Source organism: Suricata suricatta, chromosome 10 (assembly GCF_006229205.1).
Source record: "Suricata suricatta isolate VVHF042 chromosome 10, meerkat_22Aug2017_6uvM2_HiC, whole genome shotgun sequence".
Classification (NCBI taxonomy): domain Eukaryota; kingdom Metazoa; phylum Chordata; class Mammalia; order Carnivora; family Herpestidae; genus Suricata; species Suricata suricatta.
In genome coordinates, this window is record NC_043709.1 from 61177395 (window position 1) to 61196213 (window position 18819).

The window sequence follows — 18819 nt, forward strand, 5'->3', positions numbered from 1 at the left end:
CGAGGATGCTAACTCCGACTCTTTTCAGCAGCTTCAGTCAACTGCTGAGATAACAAACCCAACCAGCTAAATAAGGCAATGCTTTGGCAGGCTCCGAAAATGTGGATTAGGGGAGCCCAACCCAAACCTGTGCTTTTGTGATCTGCCCATTGCCTCTCTCTGTTCCTCTTCCCCAACATAGGCCAGAGTGGCAGACATAAGCCATACTTAGGAGACTGCCACCCGCTGCCTCAGCACCAGAGCCAAGGGAGGGGAAGGGAATCAGAGACACTGATGTCTGTTTTTGTTTGCTTTGGGCTTTCGCTTGGAGCTTCAGGTGAGCTTGGCTCAACTCTTTTCCCAGCGAGGCACTTGATCTTATGCTTTTAAGGGAAGTCCAAAGAATGAGACTAAAGATCTAAGATGGACTGGCATTCAGTTGATGGGTGGAGTAAATGTCTCAATGAAGAACCCAACACAGACCCCCTTCATGGATTGTCTATGGATGGATAATATGGATTGCAAAAGCCAACCATTTGTTGGTGGACTGTAATTAAATATCAAAGCAATCCTGCAAGAAGGGTAGAATCCTCATTTTACAAATAAGGAAAGAGAGGCTCAAAGAAGTCAAGTACCTTGTCCAAGGAGGCTACATAGGGTAAGGTAAACAAGGGGTTTGAACCAGGTCTGAGGTTCATGATAACAGGCTTTGTTAGACCACAGCTACCTTACTCTTGTGTGCAATTTTATAATTTTCAAGGGACTTTCGTTTATGTTATATCTTATGAGGCTCACTTTACACCACTGATGTAGGAAGGGTTTTGAAAGATGAGAACACAGACTTAGTCTGTTAAATCACAGCCCAAGGTCACCAGCCCAAATCCCTCCCAGCAGAGGTCATGCTGTCTACTATCTCAGCTTGGGTTTCTTACTCTCCACCCTCACTCTGCTTCCTTTTGTTACCACCCTTGGGTGAGTTGCTCAGGGGTGCAAGGTTGTTTTGAGAATAGCAAAGGCCAAACTGAAGTTATCTCCTTTCTCCACATCCTCAAATAGAGTACTAGCAATAGCTCAGTGTACAGTGTCTTACTAGGTGTCAAACACTATGCTACACATTTTATACTTATTTAACTTAATGCTCACAACAGCACCATGAAGTACCTGCTATTATAAGACCCATTTTATAGGTGAGGAAACCAAGGCACATAGAAGTTTAGTGATAGCCAAGGTCAAAGAGCTAGTGAGTGGTGGGCCTGGGACTCTAACCAGGCAGACTGGCTCTTGTCAAACTGCAGAGAACTTAAAATTGATGGACTTGAAGATCTTAGACCAATCCTCTGCCCCAGATTGCCTTGTCTGGAAACGACCTCAGAAAGACAGAGTGCTGCTGATTTGATTGGAATTCTGAAAGTAATACCAACTACCTATTTATTGGGGAGTTTAGAATCACTTCTTCCTGATTTGTCATACCTTGTAGAGTCATAAATGTGGATAATAACTTGAAACGTGTTCTTGCCATGCATGGTGTGGTTGGGTGTGGAGGTGGGTTGACATGGGGCTGGGAGATAGGTGAACCATTGGAAATTATAACAGTAGTATATCAGTGTACCCAGTCCACCACCATGGGTCCTTCACCCTTCCTCCCCCTAACTCCCTGGGCCCAAATGGAATACCCATAGTATGGACCAGGGCATCCCAAACTCCCCTGATCATAAGGATTACCTGAAGGGCTTATTAAAAATATAGACACTCAAGCCCCTGCTTTGAAGATTTTCATTCCATAAGACTGAAGTGAAACCTGGGTCTAGATATTTCTATTCTTAGACACCAATCATTGGCCAGCTAATAACACACGCCAGTGGTGTGCTTTCCCTATGCAAGAAGCTGGAGATTCAGAATGAGTAGGACTCGCTTCCTTCCCTTGATGAGCTCAGGGCCCACAGAGTACTGACAAGTAAACATATGTTTACTTTAAGACATGATGGGAAAACAGGGAGGGGTATCTAACCCAGACCAGGTGGTGGAGGGGTAGGAGATCCTAAGCCACCAGGTCTGACATAGCACACACTCTCATCCTGAGATCAATGAGATCTTTCAGCTTACTCCACCTGCCAACTGGAAGGTTCCCACATTCTGTCCTCTCTTTCTTCTGGATCCAGAAATCACCTGCTGTGGGTCAAGGATGGTGGCGGAGGGGCTTGGTCTGAGGCTCCTCCCTGTGCCTATCTTTGTCCTCTTCCCAAGCCTTATGCTTGTTTGCTTCATATATGACCCTCACTTTTCCCATGGGTCATTTTATCTTGTTTTGCTTCCCATGAGTAGCACTGCTCCGCTCAAATGACAGGCTGGCTCAAACGGATGCCTTTGACTGAATGGTGCCAGAGTGGACTGTGGGGTCAGTGCACCTCTCCTTCCCCCTTCCCCCACTCCAGCCCTCCTCTGGGTATTTCTTTGAAGAGGTGGGCACAGATGACATGTCGCTGTGCTGTGGCACTCTGACATTTCAGGGAGGGACTCAGCTCATATGGAAGAGGTTGTTTGGTCCTCACCCCTGTGTCATGGAGCTCAGTGGCTCCTAATCACCTGGTGTCAAAATTCAATTCATCCTGCTGGGTCAGGTGCTGTCTGAGTTCCCTAAGCCCCCTCAGGAAATCACAGGAAGGGAGGGAGGAGAGCTCCCATCTTTTGTCAAGTGTGGCAAGTTTGGGTGATTAAGCTAAAAAAGCAAAGTCATTTTGGTCCAGAGGATTAGTTTTGAGGTGTGTTGCAAATCTAGAAGCAACTTATTGCCTGGGAGGCAAACCAAACCCAAGATGACTCTCAGCTAATTGCTTGCTTTTCCTTGTGCCAAGCCTAATTCGTTGGTATATAAAGGCCAGCCTTTTCTCCGTCCCCATCCTCTGCCTTCATCCCTCTCAGCTCTTGCTAAGCAATTGCTAGCTGACCTCCAAGCTCTCTCACCATGAATAGACAAGTCTGCAAGAAGTCCTTCAGTGGCAGCAACCAGGGCTTCTCAGGCCGCTCCGCCGTAGTCTCCGGAAGCAGCAGGATGAGCTGTGTGGCCCGCTCAGGGGGAGCCAGTGGAGGGGCCTGTGGGTTCCGGGGTGGGGCAGGTGGCTTTGGCAGTCGCAGCCTCTACAGCCTGGGTGGCAACAAGAGCATTTCCATCAGCGTGGCCGGTGGCTCCCGGGCTGGTGGGTTTGGGGGAGGGCGTAGCAGCTGTGGCAGTGGCTTTGGGGGCAGCTATGGAGGTGGCTTTGGTGGTGGCTTTGGTGGTGGCAGAGGAATGGGAGGTGGCTTTGGAGGGGCTGGTGGCTTTGGAGGGGCTGGTGGCTTTGGTGGAGCTGGTGGCTTTGGAGGGGCTGGTGGCCTTGGAGGGGCTGGTGGCCTTGGTGGGGTTGGTGGCTTTGGTGGGCCTGGTGGCTTTGGTGGACCTGGTGGCTTTGGTGGACCTGGTGGCTTCCCCGGGGGAATTCAGGAAGTGACAGTGAACCAGAGCCTCCTGCAGCCCTTCAATGTGGAGATTGACCCCCAGATTGGGCAAGTGAAGGCCCAGGAGAAGGAGCAGATCAAGACCCTCAACAACAAGTTTGCCTCCTTCATCGACAAGGTGAGGGCAAAGTTCAGAGGTGGCGTGGATGGTTTTGGCTGCCCGGGGAGTTGGTATACATAGATGCCAGCAGGATCTGCCAGGCTCATAGGCGGAGTATTGGCTTCCTGTCTTGGTTCTGCTCTGGGCCCTTCAGGACAGCAAACATGCCTCTTTTGCTCTTCAGACCCTGTTTTCCTAGCTGTGAAACAGGGAAAGGAAAGGGAATACAGTTCCCGATTTCCTTCTATGGATAAGACTATGGAAAATGAAGTGGGGGCTAAACATGCTCATTCTTTCTCTTAAGAATGAGGCATCAGATATGAATTTATTATAGCTAACATTCAATTTCTCTTGAAAAGCAACTGCTGGATAATCTAAACTAGGTGGTACTCAAACTTGCATTACTAGGAACCATGGGACTGCCTCTCAGTGATGGGCATCAGCAACTGACTCACCTTCTTGATTTGGGCTGTCTATGAGGGGTAGGGTGTGCTGGATCTGGGGGAATGAACCTGGGGTGTGAAGTTAAACCCAGGTCAACTGTAAGCTGAGTAACTGAAAGGGGAAACAATGAGAGAAAATGTGGCACAACTTAAGAAAAGTTAGACCTTGTTGACTGTTTTCACTGCCTGTAGGGAGGTAAAATGTTCACTTAAAAGTAATTATATGTGGGGAGAAGCACTGGGTGTTATATAGAAACCAATTTGAGAATAAACTATTATAAAAATAATTATAAATAATTTTCTTATGCTGGCCTCATGGAGTGGTGTTCCCAAGGATCCTAGTAGAATAAGGCAGTGCTGGGTATGACTCTTAGCTTTGTCATGTAGTAGCCACAATACTTTGGGCAAGTTAAACTGCTTGAGATTCTGTTTTCTGGTCTACAAAGGGGATAGTAACACCTCCTCTACAGGTAGTTGTGAGGATTAACTGAGATAGAATAAATGAAGATAGTAGGTATAAACAACATATTCCAGCTCTCCCTTGTCTAAATTATCACTCTTCCATGTTAAAAAACAAAACACAACAAAGCCTATTGCAGATTGGAGAACGGGGTTCATTTTCTACTCTTTGAGTTGCATGGCCCCACTTGCCCAACTCAGGAGGCTGATTTCTTCTCTTTCTTACCTGATGCAGGTGCGGTTCCTGGAGCAGCAGAACAAGGTGCTGGAGACCAAGTGGAATCTGCTCCAGCAGCAGACCACAGGCACTGGTTCAGGCCCCAACAACCTGGATCCTTTCTTTGAATCCTACATCAGCTTCCTACGCAGGCAGTTGGATTTGGCTCTGGGGGAAAGGGGGAACCTGGAAGGAGAGCTGAAGAACATGCAGGACCTCGTGGAAGACTTCAAAAAGAAGTGAGGACCCCCACTGGGGAGATTCCCCTTCCGGGGAATTAGCAGGGAGGTGTAGCCCCAATTTGAGATTTTAACTGTCCCTGACAGCACCTTCAGTCAATACACTTGGATAGACTTACTGAGTGAGGCATGACCAAGAGGAAGGGGACAGATTGGGAGGGAGGGACTGAGACTTCTAGGTGTCTGATTATGATGTATTTTTCAGGCTCCAGGGAGACCCCTCCTACACTAATTTAGGTGGATGAGGGAATCTTCCCAGAATTAAAAGCCCTTTGGGATAAAAAGCCCTCCACACTTACTGTACATGGGAATCACCTAGGAAGCTTGTCATAAATGCTTATCCCTTTGCTCCAGACCTAGTTATTCTGAATCAGTAGGGGTGGGGTAGGTCCCAAGAGTCTAATGCCCCATGGTTCTCCGGGGTTCCTGGCAAATGGTCTAGGGTCACACTTTGTAAAACACTTTCAATGTGTCCAGTCCAATACTCTATTTCTGTCGCTTCAATCAACCTCCTCCTGCATGTTTGGCGTCGTAGTTGATACCTTCTGAGGTATGTGAGAGGCAAACAGGGCCTCTCAAGGCGGGGAGGGAGCTCCAGATATCCCCAGGGTCAGGACCCACAATGGTGGGCACACCTGTTTTGGGGAAGCCCCATCCTGAGTCAACTGCACAAACCGGGCGAGCACCCACTCTATGCTGGACTCTGTGCTGAGCTCTGGGGATCCAGTGGCAACTCAGATCGACCTTGCCCAGCAACTTTTTCACCTAGAATCATTCCATTTTTCAGTCTTCATAACATCCAGACCCTTGGTGGGAGATTTTAGTCATTAACAAGCAGGAATCTCATAACCTTGATGCATTCAGGAGACATGAGTTCATTCTTAACCCAAATTCCTGTAAGAAGCAACTGTTAATGGAAAGAGAAACAGAGAGGACAGAGGCAGAAACACCCAGTATGAGCAAATACCTGGGTCTCATGTACATACATTGTGCTTTGTGATGTTTGTCACAGCCAGGCAAGTAGACGGGCTCCTTGAAGTCCATGCCCCCATTCCTAACCTGCCCCCCCTCCGTCTCCCCACACTTCAGCTTATTACCTGGGCTTGGAGGGAGGAGGATGAGGCAGTGGCCTGAGCTCTGGAAAGTCCCTAAGCAGGACTGGTTACATTATTCTGGGGTCTCAGTGCCCAATGAAAATGCAGGGTCTTTGTTAAAAAATCAGGCTGGTGTCAGCAGAGCATTAAACTGAATGCGAGGACTTTATGAACCCAGAGCCCTGTGTAACTGCACAGGCCACATGTCCATGAAGTTGGGTCCTGTTCCCTGATGAGGAGATTCTGGATGAGTGCTTGGGATTCACCTCCCACTTTTTTCTAATTTCTGAATGGTCACTGTCCAAATGTGTGCTTCTTTCTGTCCCAGGTATGAAGAAGAGATCAACAAGCGCAATGCGGCTGAGAATGATTTTGTGGGGCTCAAGAAGGTGAGCAAGCAGGCAGGAGCAGATCAAGGTTCTATTTCTGGGCACTACCCCCATGGAGTCAGGGCATGGCCAGTAGCTCTCAGGCACAGTGACCCCATGCTGTATGTGTGGTTTTTATTTTTCCAAACAATTTTGGAAATGAAGGAAGCTGCTCTAAATATGTTAGTGGTAAGGAAAGACATCTTACAATGTCACTGTGACTAATAACCTGATTAGTAATGCAAACGAATAATGAAGGTTTTACCTGTAGCATTAATAAAGGTTTTCAGCCTACAAGTGTACCCTGGATGGTATTAATAAGAACAGTCAACCAATTCTTATAGCTGTCTTAACCAGTCGTTGTAAAGATGAAGTAGTGAGAAGAATATCTTCATTTCTATTCAGAAGGCTGGTTATATGGCACCAAAACCCCAAAGTCACATGTTAGATAAATGTGATTTTTCTACCCATACTCCATGCCTGGCTAATATGGTTTATATTTTGTTAAAGCATCAGGGTTTTATTGGTCTAAGCAATTAAAGGAAATAAAACCACTCTGATTTTCTATTAAAAGGGAAAGTGAGAAGTGGAAATTAGGGGGAGGAGAGGGGAGGGACAAGAGGAGGGACAAAGGCTTAGGAAAGAGCTGTGGGTGGTAGGGGGACAGTGGGTCATTGTTTTGGGTATCTGATTGCCCACCTCTGCACCTCACAGGATGTGGACGCAGCATACATGAACAAGGTGGAGCTACAGGCCAAGGTGGACAGCCTGACAGATGAACTGAACTTCCTGAGGACCCTCTATGAGATGGTGATTCCTTGATTCCTTGGCTTGCTGAGCTCAGGAGCCTTCCTGTCTGCATCTTCTCTGACATGCTTCTCAAGCAAGACTTTAGGAGATAGTCAAGGAGCAGCTCACAAAACCAGCAACAGAGCTCGGAATTCAGCTACACCTTACCTGGGAAATGCTAACTTAGCTCACCCAGCCTGCATAGACCTGAGCCACAGAGCCAGGGTCCGTCCCATTTTCTTTGTTTTCCCTCTGTCTTCAGCCCATTTCGTTCTACATCTTCCCTCTGGTTCTTATATCAGTAGCACAGTTAGCTCCTCAGAGCACTCCTCTCTACTCCAGTCTGATGGAAACCCACACAGTTGGGCTCACTGACTGATACTCTCAGGCTGAGAACCTGATCTATTTGCACATTTACTTTTTTTCTTTGTTGCCTGGCATCTTTTAGGCTATAGCCAGGCCTGAAATGCAAGCTTATTTTTCTGGCTGTTCCATTCCAGGCCCCATTTTTGGGATATCTCTGCTGGTAGAAGATTCCTGGACTTATTCACTCCCAGCATCTCCTGGGGCCAAGGGATGGTGAGAATGACCATTTGTGTTCCCTATAGGAGCTGTCTCAGATGCAGAGTCATGTCAGTGACACCTCCGTGGTCCTTTCGATGGACAACAACCGCTGCCTGGACCTGGACAGCATCATCGCCGAGGTCAAGGCTCAGTACGAGGACATCGCCCAGAGGAGCAAGGCAGAGGCTGAGGCACTGTACCAGACCAAGGTGGGAGCCCTCTCTTTGCCTGTGTACTCCAGGTTTAGATCCTGCTGACCTTCATCAAGAATATTCTAACATTTTGTGAAGCCATGTTGATTGATTTCTCTTCTGTCAGCTTGGGGAGCTGCAGACCACGGCTGGCAGGCATGGGGATGACCTGAAGAACACTAAGAGTGAGATCATGGAGCTCAACAGGATGATCCAGAGGCTGCGGGCTGAGATCGAGAATGTTAAGAAGCAGGTGGGTCTGGACCTATTGGAGAGATCCTGGAGGTCTTCTGGGCCATGGGGAGAAAAAAGAGCAACAATTGGGCCTCTGCCACATGCTTCCTCTGTCCTTTCATGGTGTCACATGTGGGATAGCAGTCTTTGGGAGATTCCATTGTCACTGAGCACTGAGATTCCCTCTGAAAAATGAGTTTCTTGGAAAGCTCCCTAAGGAGAGATGGTTACTTATGCTGGCTTTCCCAGCAAATCTTGCAGTTGTAGGGAGGGCCATAAACACTCAGTTCTCAGTAGCATCTACTTTCAGTAAACTGTCATAACCCCAATGGTTAATTTGTGTCACTGGAATAAACTGATTAGGCAGGGAGTATTTAACAGTCTTGCAAAAACCTGGTTACCAGACCACTACCATCTTTATCAGTGAATGTGTTCTTTTTCTTTTTCTTTCTTTAATTTTTAAAATGTGTTTATTTTTGAGAGACTGAGAGACAGAGAGACAGAGAATAAGTGAGGGAGGGGCAGAGAGAGAAGGAGACCCAGAATCTGAAGCAGGCTCCAGGCTCCGAGCTGTCAGCACAGAGCCTGACACAGGGTTCAGATTCACAAACCATGAGATCATGACCCTAGCTGAAGTCGGATACTTAACCAACTAAGCCACCCAGGCACCCCAGTGTTCCTTTTCTTGATGAGACATGAGTTAATTTCAACGGGCCAAAGATAAATAGACCAATTGCAAAATGGACTTCTGGGCATGTGCCATTGCAATTTCTGGTAAAGGATGGGGGGATGCTGAATGGAGAAAAAAACTTTCAGGAAAGATCAGCTGTTTCTTGGTCACTATGCTAATTACTCTCCTACCTACCTCTGGGCCAGAACACCAACCTGCAGGCGGCCATTGCTGAAGCTGAGCAGCGTGGAGAGCTGGCCCTCAAGGACGCCAATGCCAAGCTCCAAGAGCTGCAGGCTGCCCTACAGAAGGCCAAAGATGACCTAGCCCGGCTGCTGCGGGACTACCAGGAGTTGATGAACGTGAAGCTTGCGCTGGACATGGAAATTGCCACCTACCGAAAGTTGCTGGAGGGCGAGGAGTGCAGGTGAGGGGCTGTGGGGCCAGCATTCTCCAGATAGATTTTTAGAGTGATCTTTGATAATGAAGAAAGAGAGCAAGATGATTGGAGAGGACAACTCAAACAAAGGGTAAGGAAGCTCCTGAATGACAGAAGTTAGGATCCAAGTGTCCCTCCATTTTTTTCTTTTTTTTGTCAATCAAGATAATTGATTCTCTTATTTACCATGGGCATATGTATTACACAGCTCTGTTGATCATTTTTAGGAGCAATGAGTAAGGAAAAGTGCATTGGGACTATGATAAAACTTACAGTGATGTCCACTGGAGCTTTCTTTCTTTCTTTCTTTCTTCTTCTTTTTTTTTTTTTAAATGTTTACCTATTTTTGAGGTGGGAGGGGGCAGAGAGAGAGAGGGACAGAGGATCTGAAGCAGACTCTATGCTGACAGCAGAGAGCCCAGTGTGAGGCTCAAACTCACTAACTGTGAGACCATGACTTAAGCCAAAGTTGGATGCTTAATCACCTGCATCACCCAGGCACCTCTGGAAATTTCTAAGATGACAGAAATGTTTTATGTGCTCTCCAATATAGTAGCTATTAGTCACTTGAGTACTAATGGCTAACTAGTGCAACTGAAGAAATGAGTTTTATACTTAATTTAACTTTAATAAATTTTAATGAATGTGGTTAGCTTCACATGGCTAGTAGTTACCATATTGAACAGCACAGTATAGACAGTCCTGCAACCCTCCACCCTTGAAGCTGAGTCCATAGGGGAGGTGGCCGATGCACACACACTCTGGAAAAATAGTACAATATCATGTAGCAGATAAGGGCTTAAGGAGTGGATATCAAATGTTAAAGGACTGTCAAGAATTGAGAAGATCTTTCTGCTGACTAGCTGCTATATGCATCCTGCATTGAGCCTCTGTCCTCAGGCAGCTCCCAATATGATGGAGAAATCAGGTATGAGAAGGAAGCTTAAGGATTTTTTATAAATCTCAATGATAGGTGTGAGAGTGAAGATGGTGTTATGTGTATTGGGGATTTGGGGATGAGGACAGAGTGGTCAACCACAGTGAGGCCCACACTGGCCAGGTGCACAGACATACTCCATGTCAGACACACTCTGATGTGTGGATGTGCCTGCTCCATGAACATGAATGAAGTTCAGGAAGATAGGCTTTGTGGGCAGGACTCAAGCTCATCGTTTTCAAGCTCATCATGTGCTGAGTGTCAGACCCTCTTACATTTTACCTCCCACCACCCCCCACCCTGGGAAGGCTCACTGGGGAAGGCTGTCTGGAAGAGAAAGATCAGAAAAAACTAGGGCTGGGTGAGGGAAGTAGAAAGACAGTCTCAGCAGGGGAGGAGAGGTGAGGAGGGACCAACCAACTGGGGGCTGGGTGTTGAGCACTTTGCCTGGAACAGATGCTCTGGAAACTAAGGGAAAGAAGATGGACAGAGAAATGGAGGGTGGCTGGTAAAGCTTCTGAACACCTCAACCCCACACTCTGGCCCCCCAAGCCCCTTTTCCTGGGGAGATGTGGTCATGGAGACACTTGGAATAGCCTTTCTTCCCCCAGAAGCTTGACCTCTAGTTGAGCAAATAGGGGGATGTCGCTCCCAAGGTAATGACCCCTCAGATCTGTGGCTAATAACTTATTGCAGAAATAGTCCATATCTTTCTCTTCCTTTTTAGGATGTCTGGAGAGTGTCAGAGTGCTGTGAGCATTTGTAAGTAGCCCTTCAAAAATTTTCTCACTGGGTTGCAAAAAGGGTGACCAGAGACACACTCACTGACTGACCTACAGCAGTAGAGCCTGACTCATGCAAGGAGACCAGGCCCCCAAACAGCACTAGGGCCATGGCCACACACTATTCACTTCACATTAAGCTGAGAAATGCTAAGGCCTAAGTTAAAATGCCTGTGGTCTTGGGGAGTTCCTTAGGTTGGAGATCCAGAAATTTCTGTGGGTGCTTCTGGCTCTTGTTCTTGGGGAAGGGGACCAGAAGGCCAGGCTCACTCTTGTCAATTACAAACTGAGGCCTCAGAGAAGTTGGGCACATTACCCCAAGATGCAAGCCATGCAGGGTAGAGCTGTGATGGAGACCTAGGCCTTTGTCTGAATTGAGTGCCTGTTTTCTGCAGCAGTGGTCAGCAATGTCACCAGCACCAGCAGTGGCTCTGTTGGAAGCCGTGGAGGGGTCAGTGGCAGCAGCAGCAGTGGCTACAGAGGTGGCAGCAGCAGTGGCAGCAGAGGCAGTGGCGGCTACGGAGGGGTCAGCGGTGGTGGCTACGGGGTCAGCAGTGGCACCAGTGGGGGCTACCAGAGTGCCAGCGGTGGAGGCAGGCTCAGCAGTGGAGGTAGCAGCTCTGTGAGCCAGAGTGGAGTAGGCTCCAGTTCTGGTGGCATCCAGACCTCGGTAGGCGGTGGCTATACTAAGTCTGGCAGTGGAGGCAGCACCAGCATCCGCTTCTCCCAGACCACCAGCTCAAGCCAGCACTGCTCCAAGTGATCCTCTGGGGTCAAGTGTCCATGCCCACCTGTATCCCTCTCAGCCTGCCATGGTACCTCCTGCTCTGCTTGGCATCAACAAAGGCCAACCTCAACCTCGCTTTTCCTCAAGTTCCCTGGATAAGGGGCTGAACTTATTCCTGACTCTTCCATCTTCAAGACCTCTCCTAGGCCAGGAAGGTCCAGCTGCTAGTCCTCAACGATGATGCTCCCAGATGAGCCTGTGATGGCTCCTGATGATGGTAGCAATACCTGAGCCATACCACTATGGGCTTTTCCAGCTTGGCCTGTTCCCACCCTGGCCCATATCCCTTTCTTACTGGGAGTTGATGATCTGAAGTAAGCATGTTTCAGCCCTGCTGAGGAGGGAGGTGCTAGAGAATGAATGGTCAAGTTCTCTGGACTGTTGGTTCTCAGGGTGCCCTCTTCACATTGGCATCATGTCCTGACCTTACCTTTGTCCCCTTAATTTCCCCAGCTGTGGAGCCTCTGGTGATGATTATGTTGCACTTTCTTTTCTCAATAAATTGCACTGTGTTTCGCATTCTGGTGTTTGTCTTTCATTCAGGGAGTCATAGAATACACCAAGGTCCAAGAGTGGAGAGAAATCAGGTGTGGTTGATGGTCTTCCAGAAGTTATGGTGGGTATAAGGGATGGTTGATAGGCTTAGCTTCTCCTTTATCCATTTGGCTGGTTTCTTGTGATAGGCCTGCCAAAGAGTATTTATGTTTATGTGGGGACCCCCCCCCCACTCCCAGGAAGGTCTTCCTATCCATTCTCCTGCCTCTGAGCAGACCTCTGGGATCCAGTCTTGGACAAAGAGGGTTTTGCAGTTCATCAAGGGAAAAGATTCTCCTGGGACTGTGGCTCCTTTGCTTCAAATCCCATGTTGGTCAAACACAGCGAATTCTCTTTCTGCAAACACAGCTCCTGGAGTCTGTAGGGGTCAATGCATAACACCGTCTTTTCTCTGACCAAGTTCTGAGCCAAAAAAATAAGAAAGGAATGCGCAAATGGAGAGCCAATATTGCCTTTATTACCAGCAAAGCAGATACTGGAAGATACTGTTTGTACCTCTGGTGGAATGGGTTTCCTATTATAAGACCTCAGGATTAAACCAGATTTCCTGCCTGGGCAGACAATTTAGGGTCATCATGGCCTTCCTTATGGGTTCAGACCCCTCCTGGGAGATAGGAGAGCAGAACATAAGTTTGCTATGGGTAGTCAGACCTTAAGACATGGAGGAACAGAGATATTCATGCCTAGTTCTTCCTTCCAAACTCACTCATCAGGCAAAAAAGTAGCAGAGCCATCAGTGGAATTCATTCCAGATGGATGTAAAATTAGGATTGAGGAAGATGAATACTTGTACTATACTGGCATTTCCCAGCTGTTCCCAGAAAGCTGAAACTTAAACCCAGGGAGGAGAGGGACAATGAGATAGTCACTGAAGGAAACCAGGAAACTGAGAACTTCAGTGGAATCTCTTCCTTCTCCCACTCCTGAATCCAATTCCATCTGCATGCCTTTGAGCATGGTAAAATTGTGGTTTGTAAGTCACTGTAGATCATACATTATCCCCCCCCCTGCCAAAGTCAGATCAGAGCTGGACTAATAAAAGGTCATCTGTACATTTATCTGATGGTCCAAGAAAAGTACCACGACCTGACTTCCATTTCCTTGAGCCTGATTTGATCTCCTATGCTCACCCCATCTGATCTCCAAAATATAGCAGCCCTGGTTTCAAGCCTTGGAGGAGACTAATTTTAAAGTTCCTACACTTGAAAGTGTAATAAATCCTGGGCTATCTTTTCAAGGCCTGCTGGCAGGAGGTAGCCCCTTCCCCCTTTACTCTTGGCATGGCTCTAGGTATTGTGGCAGTAGGACTGACCATTCTGGATTGCTGCTCTTACTGGCCCTTTAGAGACATTACAAGAAGCAACACCAATCCCTTAGGAAGACACACCAAATGCTCTGTTCCTTGTTTTGCCTAACTTTCTGGGTAGAGGCTGACTGCACCAGACTAACCCAGCTCTCGTCAGACTGAAGCAGCAGGGTTTGGGTATGGCTGTTCAGTTCTTATCCATTCATTCCATGTATGGAGAGCTTGTCCCTGAATGCTGTCTTGGGACTCTGCACAACATGTGGGTCACAGAATGAAAGTTTGGGGGTCATCTGGAAGAATGAAGAGAGTAATGAGAGTAGGATCTTTCTCCTCTCCATCCTGGAATAGGTCACACTCTAAGGCAGGATGAAGCTGAAAGTTGACAGCGAGAGCCTGGCACTTTCTAATGAACTCTTGCATGGAGAGATGGTGGAGGGGGCTATGGAGGGAGTTGGTGAAAGACTGAAGGATACTTGGAATCTGGGAAGGCAGGGCAATCAAGGCATGTTGGAGAAGAAGCCTGTAACAGGCCTGGGAAGGAGAGTCTGGGCAACATGGAGGAAGGGCAGGGTTACAGGGCAGACGTCCAGACCAAAGCCCAGGAGAATTCTAGGGCTAGCATCATGTTTCATGTTCTTGACACAGGCTGGGACTAAACCATGTGCCAGTGAGTCAGGGAAGCTTCCAAGGTGAGGGCACCATGTCTGAGACCAGGCTAGGGGCTGGAGAGGATGGAATATCTCTAATATGGTAAGCTGGCAATTCTGAGGTTTCTGAGCCATGAAGAATCCTTCAGACCCATCTCCCATGTGAAGATAGAGCTGGGGAGGCTCTTTGCATCCAAAGACAGCCAAGGTATGCAGAGTAGGTAGTATTTATCTTTATGGAATGGTCAGAGAGGTGACAGGAGCCTTTCCAAATTGAAGCTCGAAATCCTACCAGTTACGTCTTTAGGATTAAACAATCTGTTACCTGGAGACAACTGTTTCTTTATTCTATATCTTTTATCTTTTATTCTTTATCCCCCACTCTTTCCCTCCTCTTCTAAAGGTCTTCCTCTAGATTACAAAAATGACACACACCTGTAGCAAAAAAGCATAAAATTTAACAAAGTAAAAAATAAAGAAAGGTCATCTATCATTCCACCATCCTGTGACATTCTTCTATGTGTGTGCATATACATGCACACACACACAGACATATAGATAGGTACATGTAATATATCATCTTTTACAGAATAAGGCCTTCAAATACATGTTGCTTTATAACCTGATTTTTCACTTAATCTATTGTGAAATTCATCCATTTAGTCATTCAACAACTAGAGTGAGATCCTATCATTTTTCAGACACTGTGCCAGGCTCAGGAAGAGAGTGGGAAATACATATAGTCTCTGCTCTCATAGGGTTTAAAGTCTAGCTGGGAAGAAACTTACCAAATAATATCTTACCATAACAACCAACATAGATGGAGATCATTATTTTCTTTTTCAGTGCAGATTCTTATTTTTACTTAAAAACCCCAAAAGTACATGTTGGGAATTAAATTACTATTAAATTACTATTTAATTTAATTACTATATTCTACCAAACATTTTACTAATCTAAGCCAGATAGAGGTTATTAAAGCTTTTTGCTATCCCTTCCTATTGAGGCTGAGTTAGACCAATGAATACCACTTTGGTGGGGAGAAGAAGTGAGTTGGAAAGGCAGAGCTTGGAGAATCACATCTTTACCAAACTCATCCTTACCCCAACCCAAAACCTAACAAACTGACTTATGAAGAAAGGATTTTAAGCAAATCTGCACAAATACTTAATATGCAATAAGAAAGGGATAACTTTAGTCTATTTCCACTATATAGTATATATATATTCATTGGTATTCAGTAAAATAGTAACTCCAATGAAGAAAGTATTTTTACTTTCATAGCACTAACAACTAAAAAGTACAACTATTTAGGGGAGCCTGAGTGGCTCAGTTGGCTAAAACGTCCAAGTCTTGGTTTTGGTTCAGGTCATGATCTCATAGTTCATGAGTTCGAACCCCTCATCAGGCTCTGCGCTGGCAGTGCAGTGCCCACTTGGGATTTCTCTTTCTTCCTCTCTCTTTGCCCCTCCTAAGTCTCTCTTCTTCTCTCTCAAAGTCAATAAATAAACTTAAAATAAAGTACCACCATTTAATATTTAGATTTTTAACTGGATAATCAAAGAAATTCTAAGACTAAGTCTACCAGATTAGTCTGAGTATTCATCTATAAAAAATATTTTTTTCAAAAATGATTCTTATTTTTTAAAAAAAGGCTTCTTTTGCAACAGTAGAACTCCATTAAGACTAGAAGAAGATAGTGATAAAGGAATTGTAAACTCAAGACTAGGAGTTGATATTTGCATGAAGCTTTTGGGTAAAAGACTTCATTTTTTAGTTTATTCCCATACCAAGACTAGTTCTAATTCTCCCATGATGGTGGGCTGAAAATAGGAGTTTCAGGAATCTGAAGACAGGGCCGGCTGTTTTAACACCATAGACAGGCATTCCTAAATAGTAAAAAACTCCACAAAGATGGGTCATTGGGTTTAAAGGACTGAAATTCTCAATCAAGTGAAAGAGCTGTGAGCAGGGGGAGATTTTTGCAAAACCTGCCTGTGGTATTTCCAAAAGGGAGGGTTTGTGATGGTTGTTCCACTTCATTGTTACAGAAACACATATTCTGGGGGAAGGGACCTTCCAGATGAATGCTTGACATAGCCTTATCCCAGAGCAGTCTGACTCTCAGAAGAACCTGAGAGAGGTGTCTACTTTGGCAGAAGTACTAGGAGTTATTGAATAGATGAAAGTGTTTCAGGAAAAGGAGAAGTCCTGGGAGCATCAGGTAATTATCTTTTCGACCCATCAATACCCAACATTAATAAGCAGTTGCAGAACAGAGCCAGTGTTTCTAGGATGTAGTCTCCAATCATCAGGAGCAGTAGCCTCTCCTGGCCCAATAGGCCACCAGTGCATGCAGGTGGGAGCTAGTGGTAAGGGTTTTTCTGGGAAGCTGCCACCGAAGAGGATTTGCACAAGGACATCACTACTAAGCTGCTGCTTAAGTCCAGCCCTCGGCCTTCTTTTTCTGCTCTATAGTCCAGAAACAGCTGTTTAAATGCCAGAAAGACTGTAAATGTGAGCAGCATGTCACCTCATCTTTATGGTGCTTTAATGTTGCTGTGAAAGCAGCCATGTTGAATCTGGGAATCTGCATTAGCAGCTCTTCTTCAATATACTTTTCTACCAAAGAGAGGCATTTATTAAAAATGGGTGTGTAGGTGAGTTTATCCCCTTCTGTGTCTTCAAACTCCTGGTAGTATTTGTCCATAAAAATTTTCTGCAGTACTTGGAACTGCATCCATGACAATGGCCTCGATAGATCCAACCACAGCATCAAATTCAGCTTCACAGGCGGAAGAGATGGACAGTGCGAAGCTCTCTTCCTCCAAGACCTCTGCAGCCTCCATTCCACCCTGGCTAGTGGCTGGCGGGCCTCCCTGGAGTCTGGGGCCAGTGAGTCTGTGTCTGCACGCGGGCCCAGAGGCCTCCCTGCCGTGTCCAGCCACTCTGCACAGGGCCCCCATGAATGACTTCCAGGAGCCACACCCTGCCTCCTGTCACAGTGGCTGAGGTTATTATTCCTAATGACTGCACAATTTCCATTATGTGGATATAGCACATTTTGTTGCAGATGTTACATCTACTTTTTCCACAATAGTAAACATTGCTGCAATGAACACACCTATCTCTGAATACTTGTCCTGTTCATTCCTTACGATTCATTCCTTAACTTCCTAGATGTGGAATTGCTAGGCCACTTTAAAATTTTGATTTACATTGTCAAACTACTGTTCAGAAAGAGTATGCCAACTGGTACTTTTACAGGTAATGCATAAGACTTTCTGTTTCTCCAGTTGTATGAATACTGCAGTATCCTTTTTAGTTTTCGATAATTTTCTTGATTTGGCTTTCATTTCTTTGATTGCTAATAAGATTAAACATTATGAAAACATTTATTAGCTATTTAATTTTCATTTTCTGTGCATTCTCTTTATTTGTGCAGTCCATTTTCTCTTTGAATAGTCATTTTGGTTTTCTTATTGATCTACTTGTCCAAGGCAAGGATTCCAACAGCACTTGAACCATTCAGTAGGCCAGAATCTGGGAAACAATCATAATTGGACCAGCATAAGTGCCCTGTGGGGGAAGTGGGGTGAGGAAGACAGAACCTGGCCTAGGCAGAGGGAGGCCAGAGGGGCTAACAGGATGGTGGGAATGCGAGGCCAAGTTCCAAGTGGGAAGGAGCCACCTCCAAAATCATGTCTGCAGTGGTAGATGAGATGATGGAGTGGGGGTGGGGAAGCTAAGAGAGAAACAAGCAGGGTCAGCCCTGTAGGGATGAGGGGTCTGTTGTGGATGGCCCTCTACCCCCAATCCTGCTTATTCACTCCCTTACAGGATTGGTTAGTCTCCATCTCAGAGTCTGTCTGCTGGGAATCTGATCTGAGACAAGGGCCGAGGGAGCAGCTAGATGGCTGCTCCACTGGGGTTTGAAGGATACTCTCTTCCGGTAAGAGCTAGTTCCCCTGGGGAAGGCGGAGAAGACCCCAAGATCCTTGAAGATCCTGGAGGTGAAGAGCCAGGGGCAGTAGGCAGCCCATACTTTCTACCAAAGAATTCATTTCAAAGTTCTTCAGGGATTTGGAGGCGAGTGGGCTTCTCTAGCTTCCCTGGCTTGCTGCTGTCTGATTCCTTGTAAACCCTGGCCAGGATATTCAGAAAAGCTCAGCTGTGGCTGGGGCAGGGATTAATGTGTCTCCCCAGCCTGTCTCCTGTCTTGTTTGTCCATTCTGGATTTTTCTCCCCCTGGTTGAGTTTCTGAGGACTCCACTCTGGCCAAGCTCAGAAGTCAAGACTTTTATTAGCTGATCCCTGGCTGACAGAGTTAAGCTCCTAAGCATTTCCCCTGCCTCCAGGTTACTGGGGATAACTTGCCCCAGTCTACCCTTTACTGGTACCTGGGGAGAGCAATTAGCAAATATGTGCATTAGAGGTCCTTTCTCATGCTACTGTTTAGACTAGTCTTTTGGTTGTTTCAAGCCAGGTTCCGCCTTATTAGAGATGCAGTTACTCACAGTTAAGGCC

The 18819-nt window shown here is 46.4% G+C and overlaps 1 protein-coding gene and 1 pseudogene across 1 annotated transcript; one reads left to right on the forward strand and one right to left on the reverse strand.

Moving 5' to 3' along the window:
- The first annotated feature begins 2941 nt into the window (after positions 1–2941).
- KRT76 (keratin 76) lies at positions 2942–12263 on the forward strand. The gene is made up of 9 exons (XM_029953879.1): positions 2942–3589; positions 4709–4929; positions 6352–6412; positions 7106–7201; positions 7789–7953; positions 8063–8188; positions 9046–9266; positions 10943–10977; positions 11393–12263. The coding sequence occupies exons 1-9, from the start codon at positions 2942–2944 to the stop codon at positions 11758–11760; spliced, it is 1941 nt and encodes a 646-aa protein (XP_029809739.1). The 3' UTR covers positions 11761–12263.
- A 4395-nt stretch (positions 12264–16658) lies between these two features.
- On the reverse strand, positions 16659–17141 carry LOC115305200 (annotated as a pseudogene).
- Positions 17142–18819: the final 1678 nt, after the last annotated feature.